General features: G+C 39.4%; 1 protein-coding gene and 1 long non-coding RNA gene across 3 annotated transcripts in view; one reads left to right on the top strand and one right to left on the bottom strand.

The window, feature by feature from the left end:
* Positions 1–18,873, top strand: part of CNTNAP5 (contactin associated protein family member 5) — a 767,582-nt gene that overhangs the window by 177,793 nt on the left and 570,916 nt on the right. For both annotated transcript variants that reach the window (XM_044769171.2, XM_070507397.1), the window contains exons 2-3: positions 585–689; positions 16,575–16,768. In XM_044769171.2, the coding sequence (XP_044625106.1) occupies positions 585–689; positions 16,575–16,768 (299 nt within the window). The remainder of the gene's footprint in view (positions 1–584; positions 690–16,574; positions 16,769–18,873) is intronic.
* LOC139045078 (uncharacterized) lies at positions 764–3,762 on the bottom strand. Its single transcript, XR_011502745.1, has 3 exons — positions 3,659–3,762; positions 2,965–3,010; positions 764–1,187 (listed from the first exon to the last, which is right to left on the bottom strand). It is a non-coding gene; the product is annotated as an uncharacterized lncRNA (long non-coding RNA).

The raw sequence follows: 18,873 nt of genomic DNA, 5'->3' as shown, positions 1-18,873 counted from the left end.
AAGATTGTACAAGATTGAGGAGTATTTTCTACAGCTTCGTGGAATAGGAAAGAATTATTAGAACTAGTAACTCATTTTATAAAGACTTTTAGACAATTGAATGTCAGACATTCTGAATTATTCTCTCTCTCTAAACACAACTATCACAAGAGTCCCGAGGTTCTGAAGACGGGAGAGTAGTGAAACAATGTTTCCCCTTTAATAATCTTCTTTCTTATAGAATAAGCTTGAAAGCCATAACTTGAAGTTTTGTTCAAGTGGTTGATTAAAGGAAATGATGGATAGCTGGGCATTTGAGTTAGGCAAATCTGAGTGAGAATTCTGGCCACACTATTTTCTAGTGTGGTAACCTTGGGCAAACTTCTTATCATCTCTGAAATTCATTTTCTCCAACTGTGAAAGAAACTTATACCTGTCATTCAGGGTTTTGTGAGGAGTAGATGAAATAGCACATGGAAACAAGTGGTACTGGCATTGTTCAGAGCAAGCAGTTAATAAATGATAGTGGTTAATGCCATGATTCCTCTCTTTATGGAATATCTCTTGCTGACAGAATTTGCTTTCTCTCTCTCCCATTGTTTTAGACAACTGTGATGACCCGTTAGCATCCCTGCTCTCTCCAATGGCTTTTTCCAGTTCCTCAGACCTCACTGGTACTCACAGCCCTGCTCAACTCAATCGAAGAGTGGGTGAGTAGGATGAACAAAATCTAAGGTTAAGTGCTGTATGTGCATGCAGTGGATACGGGGAAGAAAGCAAGCACCTCAGTACACGGGGATCCTACCCGAAAGCAGTCTTCAAAAGAAGGATGGGGAGAGGGAGGTCACAGTGGGATGAAACTATGTTCCCAGAACATAATGGATATTTACATTATGATGACTCTTGTTCCCCCATCCCATGTGATTATTCTTGATGATCATAAGAGGACTTTGTGAAAATAAGTTTTTAAAAAATATTTGCTGGGGCCGGCCCGGTGGCGCAGAGGTTAAGTTCGCACATTCCGCTTCAGCGGCCCGGGGTTCGCTGGTTCGGATCCGGGGTGCGGATATGGCACCGCTCAGCAAACCATGCTGTGTCAGGCGTCCCACATATTAAGTAGAGGAAGATGGGCATGGATGTTAGCTCAGGGCCAGTCTTCCTCAGCAAAAAGAGGAGGATTGGCAGCAATTAGCTCAAGGCTAATCTTCCTAAAAAATAAATAAATAAAATAAATGTTACTAACTTTAAAAAGTACAAAATACTATTAATTAAAAGTAAGAAAATACAAATAATGTGTAATCATACAAGCTAGAGATAATCATGGTTAAATGATAGGTCTATATCTTTACAACATGTGACAGAAGTAAGAACAGGCATCCTTAACTAATCTCTTATGTGAAATGCCTTTAACAAATATGATTCTGGCTATCTAAATAGATATATTTTAATCAGATTTGGATGTTGACTTCTATAACATATATATATATATACACACACATATATGTAAATATATAATTGTATAGTTGATTTTTAAAAATTGTTTGTCTATTTAAATAATCTGATGATGTTTGCATATTAGTGTATCTAATGAATATTATAAACTCTTTCAAGTTGAGAAGAAGAATTTTGTATGTAGTTTTAGAGGTACACTGATCTATTAGAGGTCATGTTAATCACTCTTGATTATATTTTCCCATTGATATATGAGGCCAATCACATTAGTAAATTTTCCAATGTTGAACTATCTTTGAATTCTGGAATAAGTTCTAATTGGTTATTGTGTTATTCATATTATATTTATAAAGTGCAGAATTATTTAATTTGTTAACATTTTAATTTATAATTTTGATTTTCCATTAATAGATTAATTTGTAATTTTTGTTTGTATGTTTGTAGTTTGTTTCACACTACATTTCACAGGTTTTCTATCATAATGGGATCAGGAATTTGAAAGCTAGCAAGTTCTATAGTTTTGTTGAGAATGAGTTTAGAATATTATTCTAAGGAAAAAGAGTGATCAATCAAAGACTCAGCAGGAAAATATTAATAACAATTCTGCACTGACACTGTCCTTTGCTGAATACCCTATGGCAAAAGTTTTATAAAGCATTTTACCTAGATTATGGTACTCAGTCTTTAGAAAGATACTGTAAGGTAAGCATTAGTACTTTTTACATTAGGTAGGGTTCCTGAGGCTCACAGAAGTTGTATAACTTGTCTAAAATCACACAAGAAAGGGGAAATGCTTGAATTTAAATCTAAGTCATCTGAATTCAGGTTTTGTTCCTAACCATCACATTAGCAAATTGATTCAGTAACATGGGTTAAAAGCGGGTTGTATTACAAAGAAAAGGGACTTGAAAATTAATTATCCAGAGTTCAAACGCTGGCTATGGCATTTACTTATAAGCTCTGTGAATGTCTTCAAGTCACTTACCTGCTCCCCAGCTCCATTATTTATCTGTAAAATGGACCAATACTGCCTCTCTTGCAGCATTATGTGCAGACTGAGACGAGAGTTGCGTGTTCAAAAGATACTTCTCACTGCAGGGGAGAGAATTAGACTGGAGCAGGGAGGCCCACTTCTCATTTAATGAAGAAACACAGGTTGGAAGATTTTAATACGGTCTCCAACAGGCCATCCAAAGTCAGAGTTTGTCTCAGTTCTAGCCAATTGTGTGGTGGCAGAAAGTCATTACTACCTAGGAAGCTCCTCGTCAGTTTCTCGGGAAGCTGTGAGTCTGATCAGAGGTCAGCTCCTCCTCTAACGGACAGATATTGACAAGGACAGTGTCAGTGCAGAATTGTTATTACTATTTTCCTGCTGAGTCTTTGATTGTGTGTCTAGGAGTTTATGCTCCTCCTGTTATCAAGTTACAGCTACCAGCATATGACTAAAAACCATCACAACAATATGCTTGGCAGTTACTATGAGCCCTCACTCTTCTAAGCCTTAAGGTACATCAACTCAATCCTCACAATTACCTTCTATGTAGGTATTATGTTACTTCTGTTTCACAGGTAAAAAATGCTGTGGCATAGAGAGGAAAGAAAAGAATATTAGAATAAAATTTCTAAGTAGATACAAACTAGTTAATGTCTTACATGATAAAAAAAATTTGAGGATTATAACTCCTCTATTGGGCAAACATTTATAAGTTAACATATAGCTTCACAATATCTAAGGTCTAATAAAACACTAATGAGCATAACCAAACGACAAGTAAATTCTTCTAGAGAATTAAATAATCATTGGGTGAACTTGTTAAAAATTGCCCCAGGATGATGTTGAAAGGACATACTGTAATCCCTTTTGATATCTTTGTTTTGGATAGGTTTTTCTTAACATGATCTGCTCATTCATTCATTCACTTATTACAGTATTTGATGAATTTCTTCCACTCTGCATCATTCAGCCTTCTGCATACTTGTTAAGCAATTTCATGGTATTCCAGCCAACATGAAATCCAAACTGTAAAACCCTTGACTTCATAAAACTAGGTCCCACTCACTAATTGAGTGCACTCAATGGCGTTCTTGCAGGTTAGTGCTGCTTCACTGGTTCCCAAAGATGAGCTTCCTTGAAAGTCCTTGGGCATCATTTAAATTTACTGAATCTCCTGGGAATCATATACCCCTTTGACACACAGGGAACGTAGGTAATTAAGGACCACTTTACCTTCAGTGTGTGCTTGGAACGCAAGTGTACACAGCTCTCTCCTATACCCAGGAAGAAAGGGTGTGCAGCTGGTAAGTTTGTCCTGTCAGAAGCAGGGATTGATTCAAAAGTTGAAAAGAATATAGGAAAGCTGTGCTGACGAGCACCCTCAGACTCCAAATAAAGCAAGTCTCAGGCGTTCTGTCAGCTACAAACTAATCTTTCTAAGAGAAAACACACCCTGGGAAGTAGCCTTTGACCTGAGGCATTGCTGTCCCAATCAAGGTCTGGGCAATCCAGTGAACAAGGTGGGGATTAGATTGTCAAAGCCCATGTAACTGTCCTCACCCTCTCTCTCTTCTACAGAAGGTATTTGCTAAATGCAATTTTTGTTCTCTCACTTCCACACACTGCTCAACCCCCATCTCATCCACACACAACGAAATAAGAAGCAAAGAAGGGAACTAATTACCTTCAAAAAACTGACAAAACACATTAAACGTGAGGTCAGATCAGCACTAACTTAGGTTGCCAAGTCAATCTATACAAATGTGGCTTAGGAGGGATATGATTTTGTCAAATGTGATTTGTTTTGTGGCTCGAAAGCTTTTGATTTGGGTATTATGGTCCGCTGGGCTGTGAGAAGCACTTACTGTCAGCAGGAAGTGTGGGAGCTGGTGGCACAGCATGAAGCCACTGAGCTGTGGGTTCGACCTGCTTAAAAGTGAGGGGAAGGTTTTATGTTACTTTATATGATTAAAAGACAAATAGAAACAGACATCTTTGGCCCCATGAGAGGAGAGGTTGGTATTTTTTTCCCCAAATACAGTTTTGCCACGATTACATTTACCATGTTTTCCTTGAAATTTTAATCCTTCTTCCACACTCAACGTATTTTTGAGATGCTTGCCTGTGTGTGTTGAGATTGTGTGTTTCTAGCATGATGATTTTGTTGCCATGGAGAATTTGATATTTTATGTCAAGGCATTTTCAACTTCTGGGCTCATGATAAATGAAGAGGCTTAAAACCTCTGTCTCCCTTTGGCATAGAATCCATGCACACTTCTTTTTCCCACTTGGGCAGCACTGGTTGTGAAAAGCTAAGGACCCATGAAGGTCGTTGTAAGTTGTTTTTCAGTTTGGTGTCACTGGTCCCTCCCTGAGGAGATGTGGATTGGAAACAATTTTGGAATCAGGGTTCTCTCAATTAGCATGATATCAGCTGTCTAGGGACTTGTTCCAGATAGCTAGGTGACAATCCTGAGGATTCAATTTCACAGGCAGCACTATAATGCCTACTTGCAAAAGACAGCGCCAGTCTCCCCTCTGGATTGATTGAGCCAGCCGTCATGTGGATCTAATCTAATCTGTTTAAAAAGATACTGAGAGGTGCAGAAATCTGTCACTGGGTTCCATCCTCTCCCCTTGAAGTGCTCTGTCCTTCTTTTCAGCACCTTTCCTTTCTTTTGTCCTGTCCTAGCCATATCAGGCATGGCAGGCATCAGGTCCCATGCTTTCCTTCGTTATCTCATATGCCCCTCACTACTCCAAGTGTAGACTTTGGGTGAGAGCATGGTCATCACCTAGGGGCTTGTTAGAGATGCAGAATCTTGGCCTCTGCCCCCAAACTTCTGCATCAGAACTTATGTTTTAGCAACTGTTACCTCTCACATTCAAATTTGAGATGCACTATTCTAGAGCACGCCTGAATCTTCTTACCTCCGTGTCTTTTTCACTCTGGATCTCAGGGGTAAGAGAGAGCTGAAGGAAATCAAAAGTTATGATGAATAAGGAGCTGTGTGAGAAATTAAAAACTTAAGCTCTATTTTAATCTTATGTCAGTACTCTAAGATAGTTGGTATTATTCACATTTTTAAAGATGAGGAAATAGACTCAGAGATGTCAAATCACTGACCTAAGGATATACAGCTAATTGTTGGTAGAACTTAGATTTGAATCTAATTCTGTCTACCCCACATTAACTCCTATCTCTATTCACGTTGATCTGAGATCTTAACCTGAGTAAAGATGTTGTTGGTTTAATAGTCATCCCTTTCCGGTAATTTTCGCATTTCAACTAGGGTTGCCAATATTTTAACCATAAAGACTGGATTTTCAGGCATCAAGGGAGGAAGAAATATACAGGCACCTGTGCTTCCTTGATGCCCCTAAAAATCATACTGTGGCCTAATATGCCTATGGGAAAAACTAACCTTGACCTAGATATTGAAACAGTGCCCTGGGCCTGTTTTCTTACTAAGACAGCTATAGATCATTGAGAGATACAGAATAGAAACCTTCTGCTACTTAATGGGAGCCTTGGGACCCCGTCTCAGATGTAGACAAATCCAATGTGATGGCCCTCACTCTATTCAGCTAGGATAAGTATAGAACAAAATGAAGTTAAGAGGGCAAGGGGAAGCCTAGGAATACTTTTGCTCACTAATAATACAATGCTTCAAAGATTCTAAACATCAAAGTAGGACAAAACAAAAGTGATAGAAAAACCCAGGTAGTTCCCTGTTTACTTTTATTTTTTTTGAAGAGCTGTATTTGTGTGTGTGTGAGGAAGAATGGCCCTGAGCTAACATCTGCTGCCAGTCTTCCTCTTTTTTTCTTCCTGAAGCCCAAGTGCACAGTTATATATCCTAGTTGTACTGTGCTTCTAGTTCTTTTCTGTGGGATGCCACCACAGCATGGCTTGATGAGCAGTTTATAGGTTTGCTCCCAGAATCCGAACTGGCAAACCCTGGGCCATGATGAGCAGTGTGTGGGTCCAGGCCTGGGATCCAAACCAGCGAACCCGGGCCACTGAAGCCGAGCCTGTGAACTCAACCACTACGTCATAGTGCCAGCCCCCAGCTCCCTTTACTTTTTCTCCTGATAGTTGGCCACTTCCTTTTAAAGGCAAAACTGAGATTATTTCTAAGTAGCACTCTTTAAAGTGCTGACTCAGTGAATCATCAATCTGATTTCTCTAATACTTTCAAAGAGACAAGATCTTCTTTGATTTGTCAGTTCACTGCATTGAACTTAAAACATTGAAACTTAAAAATATAGTAATGGAATTAAAAGCTAGATAATTAATGACATACCTTTGTCTAGAGGTTGGCTTTTGATTACTATATTTGCAATGAGGTTCACACAATGAGGAAATAAGTTGGATTTGGATACATATTGTATGATGGATCTTCTTGCTTTGTCTAACCTGGAGTAGTTAGGTAGGATCTACTCAACCCATTTACTCAGTTAAGACATTGTGGAAATGGCATTTAAAAGATGAGTTAAGGATTATTGAATCCACCGTGTGGAGTGAAGATGGTAATGTATAACCAGCTCTAAGGAACCAGAAAATAGGATTTGAGATAAGCACGCAGTTCATCTTTCTCCAGGATTCCAGCTTGAATACTTTATTCTTATGGTGGGCCCTTCCTTGGGGCCTCTTTTGAGTGTCTCAAATTACATTTATCTTACTTATATTCACCTGTGAAATTTATGCCTGGACTTTACTTTTCTAATCAATGTACATGTTTGATAAAAGTCCCAATTTCATGAAAGAATCCTTATCATTTGTTTTCCTAAGAACTTGCTTCTAATGACTCTCTTCCACAAAAATACCCAGAGCATCGGTTGTTATTGCTGAGATATCTTTGGGTTAGGGTAGTTTTGTGTACAAGTAAGAGAAAACTCACTAGCTTGAAAATAATTCACTAGCTTGAAAAACTATTAAACTATTAAGACCAGGCACATGGAGATTGAGAGTTGTCCATACTTCTATTTATTGAACAGTGTGGTAGTTACAAAGATGTTCCCCCTGTAATAATTTATTAAGCTAAATATTTGTTTAGTGAGATGTTTTTATATCTGTGTTTTATTGTACGTTTTTTAAAAAGGATCAGAACAATATATTACCCTACTTAAAAGGAAGTCCTCAATGAGGACAGGCTCCAGAGCTGGTGGATCAGTTAACAATGCCATCCTCAGTTTTGGTGTCATTCTGGAGCTAATAAGCCTGTCCAACATCTCAGCCAGATGCAACAATGTCCTGGGAAACAAACAGACCATGGTCTCCCGTGGCTTACCTTTAAATTATCACACTGCAATTGCTCAGTACAGCAGTGTGGTGAGCATCATCCAGGAACTTGTTAGAAAATGCGTATTGTCTGGACTTATCCCCAACCCCTGAACCAGAAACTCTGACAGGGGGACCTAGAAAGCCCTGTTTTTCCAAGCTCACCAAATGATTCTGATGTGCTAAAGTTTGAGAACTGCTGCTTGGAGCAGTAAAATTCTTTCAGGACGCAGACGCACCCAACCTCTCTTCTGCATCGCTAGCAGATTTTCTTTCATGTCCAATTAATCATAATTTGGTCACATGTCCACTCTTAAACTCAGTCACAGTCAAGGGTGATGGAATTACCTTGGCTGACTTTAGACTAATAATTTGATATTGAGTAAAAGAATAATCAATTATGTCTCTTCTCTCTCCTCTCTTCCTTGAGCTGTGTCTCCTGCCATTTTGTTGGGTTATATTGCACATCTTCCAGTCAAAAGAGTGACTTCCTGATGAAGGTTTGAACTGATGCTAAAATTCTTTTTTGTGAACACAAGATGAAGCTTTTGGGGTAACAATTAAGCACGCTTGTATTTAACCATTTTGTGCCTGTAGTCATGAAACCTATGAATAGATGTATATTATCTTGATACTTGATCCTTGATAAAGTAGATACTAACTATATTATCTTTACAGAAGTAGAGAAATTACTCGCCAAAAATCACAGTGTAGAAAGTGGCCCTTTCAATTCAAACACCAGACTTAGACTGGGCACTGTCTTTCAAACAAAATTGCCCCAAGAAACCAAGTTAAATGTAAGATGCTCAACTGTGCAAAAAGTATCACACTCATGAGAGGAAAGTTTTAAGTGGTAACGCCAACAATATGAGATGTGCAGTTTTAGTGACTTTCAATTCCACTTCTCCATTTTTGCTTCAAAGATCTTAGGAGAGTCATTTTTTATCTCTATATGCCTAAAACCCCAGAAGTGTCTTATCTTGCTGTTCCATCTTCTACACTGCTTTACTGATGGATAGAGCTCAATAATTATTTATCCATTAAATGAGAGATAAATAATACACTAAAAATTGCCTAGGCCTGAGCAGCACACGGGTAGAGTTAAACTGTATTGATCTACCAAATAAAAATAGCTTTTATCATTTTATAAGAGAAATTCTAGAGCAGTGCTATCCAATAGAAATTTTTGAAAAGATAGAATATTCTATAGCTGTGCTGTCTAATAACATAACCATCAGCTACAAGTGGCTATTGAAATGTCACTAATGCTACTTAACAACTGAATTTTTAATTCAAATTTAATTTAATTGAATAACCACATGTGGCTAGTGGCTACTGTATTGAACAGTATATTTCTAGCATCTTTTCAAGTTTTATATACATGACCGTCTCACCTAAGTTTCTAAAAATGCCTAGCTGTTTTTACACATGTATGAATCAGTCCTTGGCCTGCTAGGGGCATAAATGTGAGATATCCTCCTTGGGACTGAACTCCAAATTTTCTAAGCTCCAAATGCTCTCTTGCTGATCTCCCTCACTTCTTTTGCAACTTCTCAACTGTGAAATGTGCAGCAAGATATATTTTTCTGATCCACGAGGGCCTTAATGGCTCCACTCCTCACAAGGGAAGATACATATTGTAGAATATCACAGCAAAACTCTCTGAATAATGAGCGTCAGAATCCTTCAGAGTAATAATACAGCTCTCTCCTATAAACACAGACAGACATACATTGCTGTGTCGCCAAGTATTTACATTGTTGCAGAGGCTGTCAGTGAACAAATCCCTTGAACTTCACCACTTTGGTACAAAGAGAACATCTTAGAAGCTCAGCTGAGATGGAATTTCCTGTTCAAATTATTTGTTGGGGTGTGGTGTCTGGAGACGGGTTGTCAGGAGAGGCAGGGGTGAAAGCTAGCAAGAAACGTGGTCTCAACTGAAGTCTAGCTTCCTTCACATGCCAAGAGGAAGCTCTCAACCATGGTCACACAGTAAATATCAGTCACGTCTTGAGAGAATGGGATCGACCTTTTGAACCTTGTATGAGTCAGTCACTGGTTGAGATGGGGACAGGTAGCTTCCCAGGCAAAAAGACTTCTGTTTGGCCAAGGGCAGATCTCTGGAGAAAGGGACAGGCTGTTCTAGCTGTCAGCCAGCACCTGCATTTGGAGGATGAATCCATTTGCTAAAGAAGATCAGAATGGAGCTCTGAGAACACCCCCAACAGAATGACTTCCAATCCCAATAACTATACCTTCCCTTCTCTGACCAAGGGCTTTCTCTCTGTGCTTTAAATGCCACACTGCCCTCCAGCAGCCTTCAATCAATATTTGAAAGAGTTGGTATTTAAAAAACAGTTTTTCTCCTGCTCTGGTGATACAACTCTAAGGTACATCCTACACTGGTGGGATTAAGCTCACCCGCAGGAATGGCTGGCTTGCTGATGCACCATGAAGTGGCTCTCCTTTCTCCCCTCTCTCGTCTCCATCACCGTCACCCAGTTTCCTGAGGTGAATTTCCAAATGAACTACTTACACTCAAATCCTTGTCTCATAACTGACTTCTGGGGAACTCAAACTAAGTCACACACAGAGAGCCACTCCCCTCAGGCATTGCACTTGCGACAGCCTCAATTATGATAACTGGGTCTGATTTGGATCCAAACGCTCCCCTCCTTTACATGAATCTCCTCTTATGACCTTCTCTGTTCTTTCCTGAAAACTGGCCTCAATAGGGCCACTCCAGGTTTTCCTGAAGATTTTTTCTGTTTTGAACCCAAAAGCTGTTTGGTAAAGTTCTACTTTCTTTTCCCATGGGAGGCTCGTTAGTCCCTAAATAAATGTGTAGAGAGAAGTGCAGGAGTCCTGCCAAGGGCCAGTCTACAATGCCCAGGTCCTACTGCACCTGTCCAGTAGCAGAAGGATGATGCCCACTGTTCCAGCCAGTGGCCCCCCCAGCTTCAGAAGCCCCTGCCTAGCTGCAGGTCCTGTTACAAATGGTTGATAACAATGCTCTGAGTGGAGGTGCAAGAAGCCCTCCTGAGTGCTACAAGTATGCTTATGAATGTTGCTTTTACTCTTACTCATACCACGTAATGTTAAATATTTATGGGACAGTCTCTCTGCCTTACTCATTACCATCACTAGGTAGCTTTGTCCCTGAAAAATCTTGAAACTTTGCTTACAGAGGCACCAAATATTTAATAATTAATGATGCAGCTAGTAATTCAAACTAACCTTCCAGTCATTTGTGAGATTGTGCTTGTAGATTCTTGGGGCCTTGTGTAAACCCAGAGGGAAGCACAAGTCTAGGAAAACTGCTCCCTACGTGGTTTATTTTAGGGTTTTTTAAAAATGGCTAGGCTGTGTGCTTAAAACAGATCCGATGTGAAAATGCTATATGTCTGTAACTATTTTAGCTCCTATTGGTCTTGTACTAAATGGACTTTCTTTTTCTGAATGATAGTTGTGAAAAATCAGTTAGCAGAGACCTGTATATAATCCATTTTGTGCCCATTTCCAGCGTGTGACATCAATCAATTCTCATTTCCCTTTCTGAGTTATAAGTGGAAACTGAGGGATTTCTGCATTTTCTACTAGTTACTCTGTTTCATGCTGAGAGCCTTCTCCAGTGTGTGAAGTTAGGAATCAGCATCCTGCTGTAGAGGGCTGAGCAGGGAACTGAGCGGGAGTCAGGGCACCTGAGTCTCTTGTCTTACTTTAAATCTTGATAGAATTCCCCGTAAGAGTCATTTCCTGCTAGCTTAAGACATTGGTTCAAACCTCAGGCAGGGACTAGAAATCAGAAGAACTGGGCTGGAGCGCAGTGTCTCACCATATAACCTGGATAAGCCAGTTGGCCCTTTGAGGATGCATTGTTCTCTAGAAAATGGAAATTAAAAATACTATGCTGATTGCTATGAGAATCAAGTGAGATACTGAAAAAAAAAGTGAAGTGTGAGTTATGTTTCTAATGAGAATTTCTACTAAGAATAAGAAGGAGGAACAGGACAAGAGTGCTGTGTCCATGCTGTTGAGAGGCAGTGTAGCTGAGTGGTTAAGAGCTTGGGTGCCGGGTCCCAGTTTTTTGGGTTTGAATCCTCTGTTCTGCCACTTATTAGATGTGTAAGCTTGGAAAAGCTGCCTAATCATTCTGGCTTCAGTTTCCCCATCTGTAAAATGGGGATAATAATAATACCTATCATGCAGAACTGCTGTGATGATGAATGACTTTACGTCTGCCAAGTGCTTAGGGCAGAGCCAAGCACTTGCTCAGTGCTACACAACTGTTAGCTAATATTGTGTCTGAATGAACACTCTAACAGGAATGTGTCGACTGAGGGCAATGAGAAGAAGTAAAAGGCCTATCTAGGAGTGGAAAGAACTGCCCAAGTGAGGGCAAAGATGGATATTTCTGAATTCACAAATTTTCAGAATATGCATCTGTGGTTGGGTGTGGGATATTTGGGATCCAATTGGAGAAAGATGTCCATCTTTAGATTCAGAAGCAATTCCATGTTGTTACTTTTTTTGTTATAACAAATAGCATGTTGAATTTCACTTAATTTGGACCATTAAATAGATAAATAATGCAAATCTTATGAGTGAAATATTAGGACTGGAACCTTAGAAACCATCTCATCCAGTGTTTCTCAAACCACTCAGCATGTCACCATCACCATTCTGAAAACACACATTCCCTGGGGCTAGCCACGTGACCAAGTGGTTAGGTTCACACTCTCCACTGCAGGCGGCCCAGTGTTTCCTTGGTTCGAATCCTGGGTGTGGACGTGGCACTGCTCATCGAACCACGCTGAGGCAACGTCCCTCATGCCACAACTAGAGGGACCCACACGAAGAATATACAACTATGTACTGGGGGGCTTTGGGGAGAAAAAGGAAAAAAATAAAATCTTAAAAAAAAAAAACAAAAACAACACACACATTCCCTGATTAGGCCTCTGGATAAGCTATGAAGGAGTAGGCCAAGGAATTTGTGTTTGTCTTCTTCACAAGCTCTCAAGGTGTTTATGATGATGGAGCACATTGAGAATCTCTCATCTAATCCAAGCTCAGGAGCAGTACTGGGCCTTGAACCAGGTCTCTTGGCTTTTAGTCCAGCATCTCCTTATTCCATCTTTTCCCCAAAAGTCAAATAAAACAGTCTGTAGAATATTAGGCTTATTGTGTGCTAAGAATAAACTAAGATATAGCCTCCAAATCATTTTGGATCCCACCTTTGAAAAACTAATGAAAAATTCTAGATGCTAGGAAAATCTAAGATAAGATTTTTTTCCTTTAAATTTCCATTAAATTAATTTAAATTTAAAATCCAGGATTTACGAGAATCGCAGTTAATAATCACTGATTCTACATTGACAATTACAGATGGCACTGCCTTAGTTAACACCTTCCACCTGCCAAACACAGGTATCTGTGTGTGTTACACCCCCAATTTAGAGAATAATTCAGAAATAGAAAGCTAGTGTGGGCATGGTGTGTCTTCAGAGCAACTGCAAATAGTATCTTCAGGCTATTCTCATCATTTGCGAAAACACATTTATTGTTTGGTGGAAGGAACAAAATGTTTGCCATAGCAACCATGGCAATCCCGGGTGCCTTCCTATTAGCTGTAATGCAGGGAGCATCTTCAGCAGCAGGGAAAGAGTCCTTGGCAATTATCACCCAGATAGTGTCCCTCCATTTTAAGAGCTTAGGCTGAGGCTCCTGGATTTGGAAAATTCTTAACTTGATGCGTTAATGAATGCTAACATTAACAATTCTATCCTGATTAATTTCAGGGAAGTTTTTACTGTCGATAAAAGGGAGATGTGTTTTTTTTTTTTAGATAAATTTGAAGAAATCTTTTTAGCATTAATTCTCCCTCTTTTCTCACTTTGGTTTAGTTTGAGTTGCTTTTTGGTCAGTCTTTTGTGATTTCGTTCTTTGCAAGATGGTAGGGGAAATTCCTTGTCAGTTTCTTTCTTTCTTCCATCCTCAACATAAATTCTTCTTATATCTGAATATGATAAGAATTATTAGACTAAATCAAAGAAAAATTCTAAAGCATGACTAGGAAGTCTAATTGGGCACTATTGGGGATAAAAAAAGGTTTACGGATTTTAATTTAAAAAATAGTGATGTTCACACAAGAAGTCACAAGTTCTACCTTATATCACCAGCTCAAATTGCTACATATATATTATTTATGCAATAAAACACATAAGTATGAATACTGAGATTTTCAGTTTATAGAAGAAAGACATGCTGCTGATAATAGAAAATACATGACATGCCAAAAGCGTAAAAGGATAAAATCACTCATACTTCCACCACTCAAAAGAAACCATCATACAAATTTCTTTTCTATCACGTTTTAAAGTTTTTGAGATCATAGACTTTATACAAGTTTGCTTTTTCACTTAAGAAGAAAGAGGCCTCATGAAATGGGCAGCAGGAGAAATTGGGTGGAAAGAAAGAATGGGTTCAGAATAATTTTAGATTTCTTGGAGATGTAAAATCTCCTTCTTCTTGAGCCTTCCTGTTAGTTTTGAGAAATTAGGAGACAGTGGAATGGATTGGGAATTATGGACATTTTGGTGAAGACAGAGTTAATTGACAAAAATTTACTTCTGGAGCTGGCATTTCAGAATCTCTGCTCAAATGCCTCCTCCCAGGGCCTTTCCTCCTTACTGATTTTCTGTGTTTTTAGAAACGTTCTTTTCTGTTACATAATAGTCTCAAATAGCTATGCCTGAATCCTGAGTGCCAGGTGTTCTAAACATGCTGAATCTCAGTGTTCTCAACTATAATTTGAGAATTTTGCTATTTACTTCACAGGATATTGTATCTGCATTAGAGTAGGTTAAACTGTGGTATCAAATAGATTGCAATGTACAGAGGCTTAAACCCAATAGGTGTTTAGTTGTTGTTCATACTACAGCTTGGGGCGGGTATTCAAGTTAGCAGATGCTTTCTTCCACATGATGATGCAGTGATCGAGGATCTTTCAATATTATGGTTCTGGCATCATCTAGGGTCTTTTTGTCAACTACAGCCATCAGTAGAGGAAGGGGAAAGCAAGTGGAGAAGAGACATGATGGCCTGCAAGTGGCGTATCTTTTTCCCATTGACATTTTTATTGGAGCAAACTTGTCCATAGGGCCATAACTACAACAGTGTGGAGAGCTGAAAAATGCAGCTAAGATAGGCACCCACTACAGTCCTATTGCTACAGAAGGAAGAGAGAATGTTAGTGAATATCAGCAGTATCTGCCACTATATTCATGTCTTGCAAAACACTTAATAAAATACATTCCACAGTAGGTGCTGAGCACGTTCCTTCTCTTCCTTCCCCTGCATTTGAATATTCTCAGGGGAGTGAAACAAACCTTCTAAAATAAAAGCTATTAAGGATTAGCTATTTACTGGGAGAAAACCAACAGATAACTCGTGAGATGTGCTTTATGGCCAGAGTAGGATCTACCTTGTGTCCTCTATTTCCTGTGTCTGCATGTCCAGTACCCTGTGAGATGAGAGGCTATCTCTGCAGTTGAGGGCTGGGGCTCAGAAATGTTCTCAGTTACCAAGGAAAGCTCCAATTGACTCCTCCTGAAATGGTGGGAACGTAGACTTGAACATCACTAAAAATATTTTTAATGATATGGTTCGAAATAAAAAGAAATGTATTGATTAATTCCTCTAAATTAAAAATTCAATTAACTCTCTAAGCTGATGCCCTGAGCAAGATCCTTAACAAAGGGGTTGCTTTCATTCCGTCCCCACCTGTGGTGTAGGACAGTGTGCAACAGCTCCCACTCACGACTCAGAAGATGTGTAAACTCTAGAGTCAGTAAAAACGAATACTGACTTCTTTATTCTTATGAAAAATGAAAGCAGAAAACTTAGCTCACAAGTCTCCTAAGCAAGAACTAACATTGATCTTCTGCAAATTTCCACGGTGTCAAATAATGCCCAAAGGCTTTTGTTGCACGTTGAATGCCCCTCTCCTGCCTGTCGAGACTACCGAATCACATGCAGATCTAGAATGCAGCACACTCTCTCATGTCTGTCTGAGATTTTGCCTATCTCACTGCTGGTTGATCTCTATCCCACTTTTTCACTACCCAACCTTGTTTGCTAGGGAAATGGCTGTACTTGCTTCAGGTTTCAGCTCCCCTGTCACTGTCTTTAAAAGGTCTTTCTGATGCTCTGTGCTCCTATTGTACCTTGTGCTTACCTCTCATAAGGCTTCCTTTCACATCACATTACACATTTTTCTTCGCATGTCTCTCATTCTTCAGCACCCAGCATGCTCCCAGTGCTCAGTGAACATCTGTTGAATGAATGAATGCTAACCTCTCAAAGGCGTAGTCAGTGATCTTTCATCTTTGTATCCACAGCACAATGTCTGGCCCATGGTAGGTTCATAGTTTGTATTTGGAGAGAGATCAGGAGCAGAGCAGGAGGAATGAAAGAAGGAAGAAAAGAAAAAGAAGCGAGGAAGGAGGTATCAGACAGGCAGAGGATATAAGGTGTGTTAAAGGTTGAGGTTGTAAGAAAATAAAAAACAAAACAAATTCCAGTAGGAATCCATAAGATGGAAACTGTAATGTTTGGGGAAACAGAGGAAGAATCATGGAGGAAACAGCATTTGAGATGAACCATAGCCCATGAAAGGGAATTAGATGGAGGAAGAGAATGGAAATTGGGCCAAGAAAGTACCAGGGGTTTAAGACCAGAGGCAGGGCATATTTGGGGGTAAAAGCATCTTAGTTGAACACTGTTTCATTTCTCTTTGAGAGTTGAAAGTTGAGGCTATGTGAGATGTTCCTACAACTCTCTCTCTTTCTGATCCTCTTCCAGGAACTGGCGGTTGGTCCCCAGCAGATTCTAATGCTCAGCAGTGGCTCCAGATGGACCTGGGAAACAGAGTGGAGATTACAGCAGTGGCCACGCAGGGAAGATACGGAAGCTCTGACTGGGTGACGAGTTACAGCCTGATGTTTAGTGACACAGGACGCAACTGGAAACAGTACAAGCAAGAAGACAGCATCTGGGTAGGACATCTTTTCTCTTCAGATGAATAAAACTGAGATGTGATCATGGTAACCAGGGAACGTTTCTGTCATTTTCCTATACCCAGATTGCTGGTAGTTCAATAACTGCTGAGTGCCCATTCAGAAATAATTAGAGCGTATATAAGTCTTACTCCAGCATGGCTCCAGTTCCTAGGGAAATTAGGGTGTCTGTTGCAAAAAGTTTAGTTTTCCTCCTTTTCTGGTAACTTGGGTAATTCACTGACTAGGCCTCAGGTCCTTCATCTATAAAAACAGAAACAAACCACAGAGTGTGATTGTTAATGAGAATGTGTTAACTGAGTATGTATTTATTTACTTACTTATTTGTTTATTATATACCAGGCGCTTTACATATCTTGTAATGACTCAACTAGCTCAGTTATGTAACTTGACCAAAGTTGCCCAATTTGTGAGTCGTGGCATGGGAATCTGTAGTCTGGTCTGACTTTAAAGTCACTGTGCTTAACAGCTTCTATCTCAGGTTTGAAAACAAAAGTGATAAAACAAATATAAAATTTAGAATTATTCTGTAATTATAAGCAAACTTCAGCTTGGAAGTGAAGGACAGTTTGCTCCAAGCTGTAATACAGAACTTCCCTTCCCCACCCCTGGGCCCAGTTCTCAACCTCCCAGTGTCAGCGGAAACCTGTGTCCGACTGTGAGGTGAGGAAAGGGAGGAGGAGACAGACAGCAAGAGGCACCCGGTGGAGCCTTCAGAAACTCAGGCACCAAATAAAGTAATCTGTTAGATTATGTCACTTCTAGTTTAGGGAAAAACATCACCAAATATTTATTTTTTTCTAAATGTCCATAAAATGTGAAGATTTGGCAATCAACAGCATAATCTTCCCTTCTTATAATCTCCCGAGTCGTTTTCCCTCTTAAATCAAGACAGTATGGTTTCAAATTGTTCTTTGCACATGCCTTTTTCTGTGTTGGTCTCACTTCGTTGGAAAAAAAATTCTATTTTATATTCATTGTTATTTGCCAATTGCCTACCCATCACTGTTTCTAATTGAAAACAATAGTAAATTGAGGATTAAGATTAGTTATGGCAGACTGAATCTTGGGAATATTATTATTGTCATTTTATTCTGGGTTGCTTGTAATATTAGGTTGTGATATTCATGGAGAGCATGGATTTTCTTCTTAAAAATGGTGTTTTGGGAACTATTCTATTTTTTCCAAATTTTGAAGACTCCATAAATTTTCACAGGTTTTTGTTTTGTTTTGTTTTGTTTGAAATGAGAAATAAGACCACCTTCATTTTGAGGAAAAATTTTAAGGTTTTATGTTGACTTTAGGGAGACAAATAGATGTGGGATTATTTATTTTCTTTGGCATTTTCAATCAGAACTGGTTGTTTTTCAGATTGAATTGAAGTTTTGAGTTATTTTATCTAAATTTTTTTAAAAGCCATAGCTTCATTTTCTTTAGAATGAAATGCCCTCTTTTCAGCCTACCCTCTGGATCAGGATGTATTTCAAGGACTGACAATTTCTTTGGCATAAGTGAATATAGACATAAGGCCTATTTCACTTCCTTGCCTCTTTTGGTTTACCTGTGTCTCCAAATAACTCCAAGCTGCTTAAAGACAGAAGCCTGTCTTACAGGTTCTTGTAGCTCCATGCCCGTTACTGCTGGACACATAGCAGGAACTAATTTTTGGATGGTTATTAAAAGAACTACAGAATTACTCAGGCTTCCAGAATGGGAGGGGAGGAGAATATCCCGTCCCTTACTCACCTTCAAAATACCTTTGTGTTTATGGAGGGATAAAAGATGCTGGGCGGCAGAGGAGGAAAGCAGGGGACCAGGTGCACAGCAAGGAGGGATAAGCTCTGGCTCCCCCAAATAGACTTAGCATTCCTGCGGTGCACTTGGGAGAGGCGGCAGCTTCAGGATCCTCCTGTCAGCTGCAAACTGGCTGGAGAAAAGACTTGTGGAGAGATCATCACAACTTCCAGTTTAAAGAATAAAATACAGTGATATTGGGCGAGAACACCATAATAAGTCATGCATATAACAAGGCTCATATTTGGAAAAATGTGTGTCCACTTGTACCTATGTTGTGGAAACTAACA

The sequence above is a fragment of the Equus asinus genome, chromosome 4 (assembly GCF_041296235.1).
Source record: "Equus asinus isolate D_3611 breed Donkey chromosome 4, EquAss-T2T_v2, whole genome shotgun sequence".
Classification (NCBI taxonomy): Eukaryota; Metazoa; Chordata; class Mammalia; order Perissodactyla; family Equidae; genus Equus; species Equus asinus.
The sequence above is the reverse complement of the archived record's forward strand: the minus strand, read 5'-3'. Positions and strand labels throughout refer to the sequence as shown.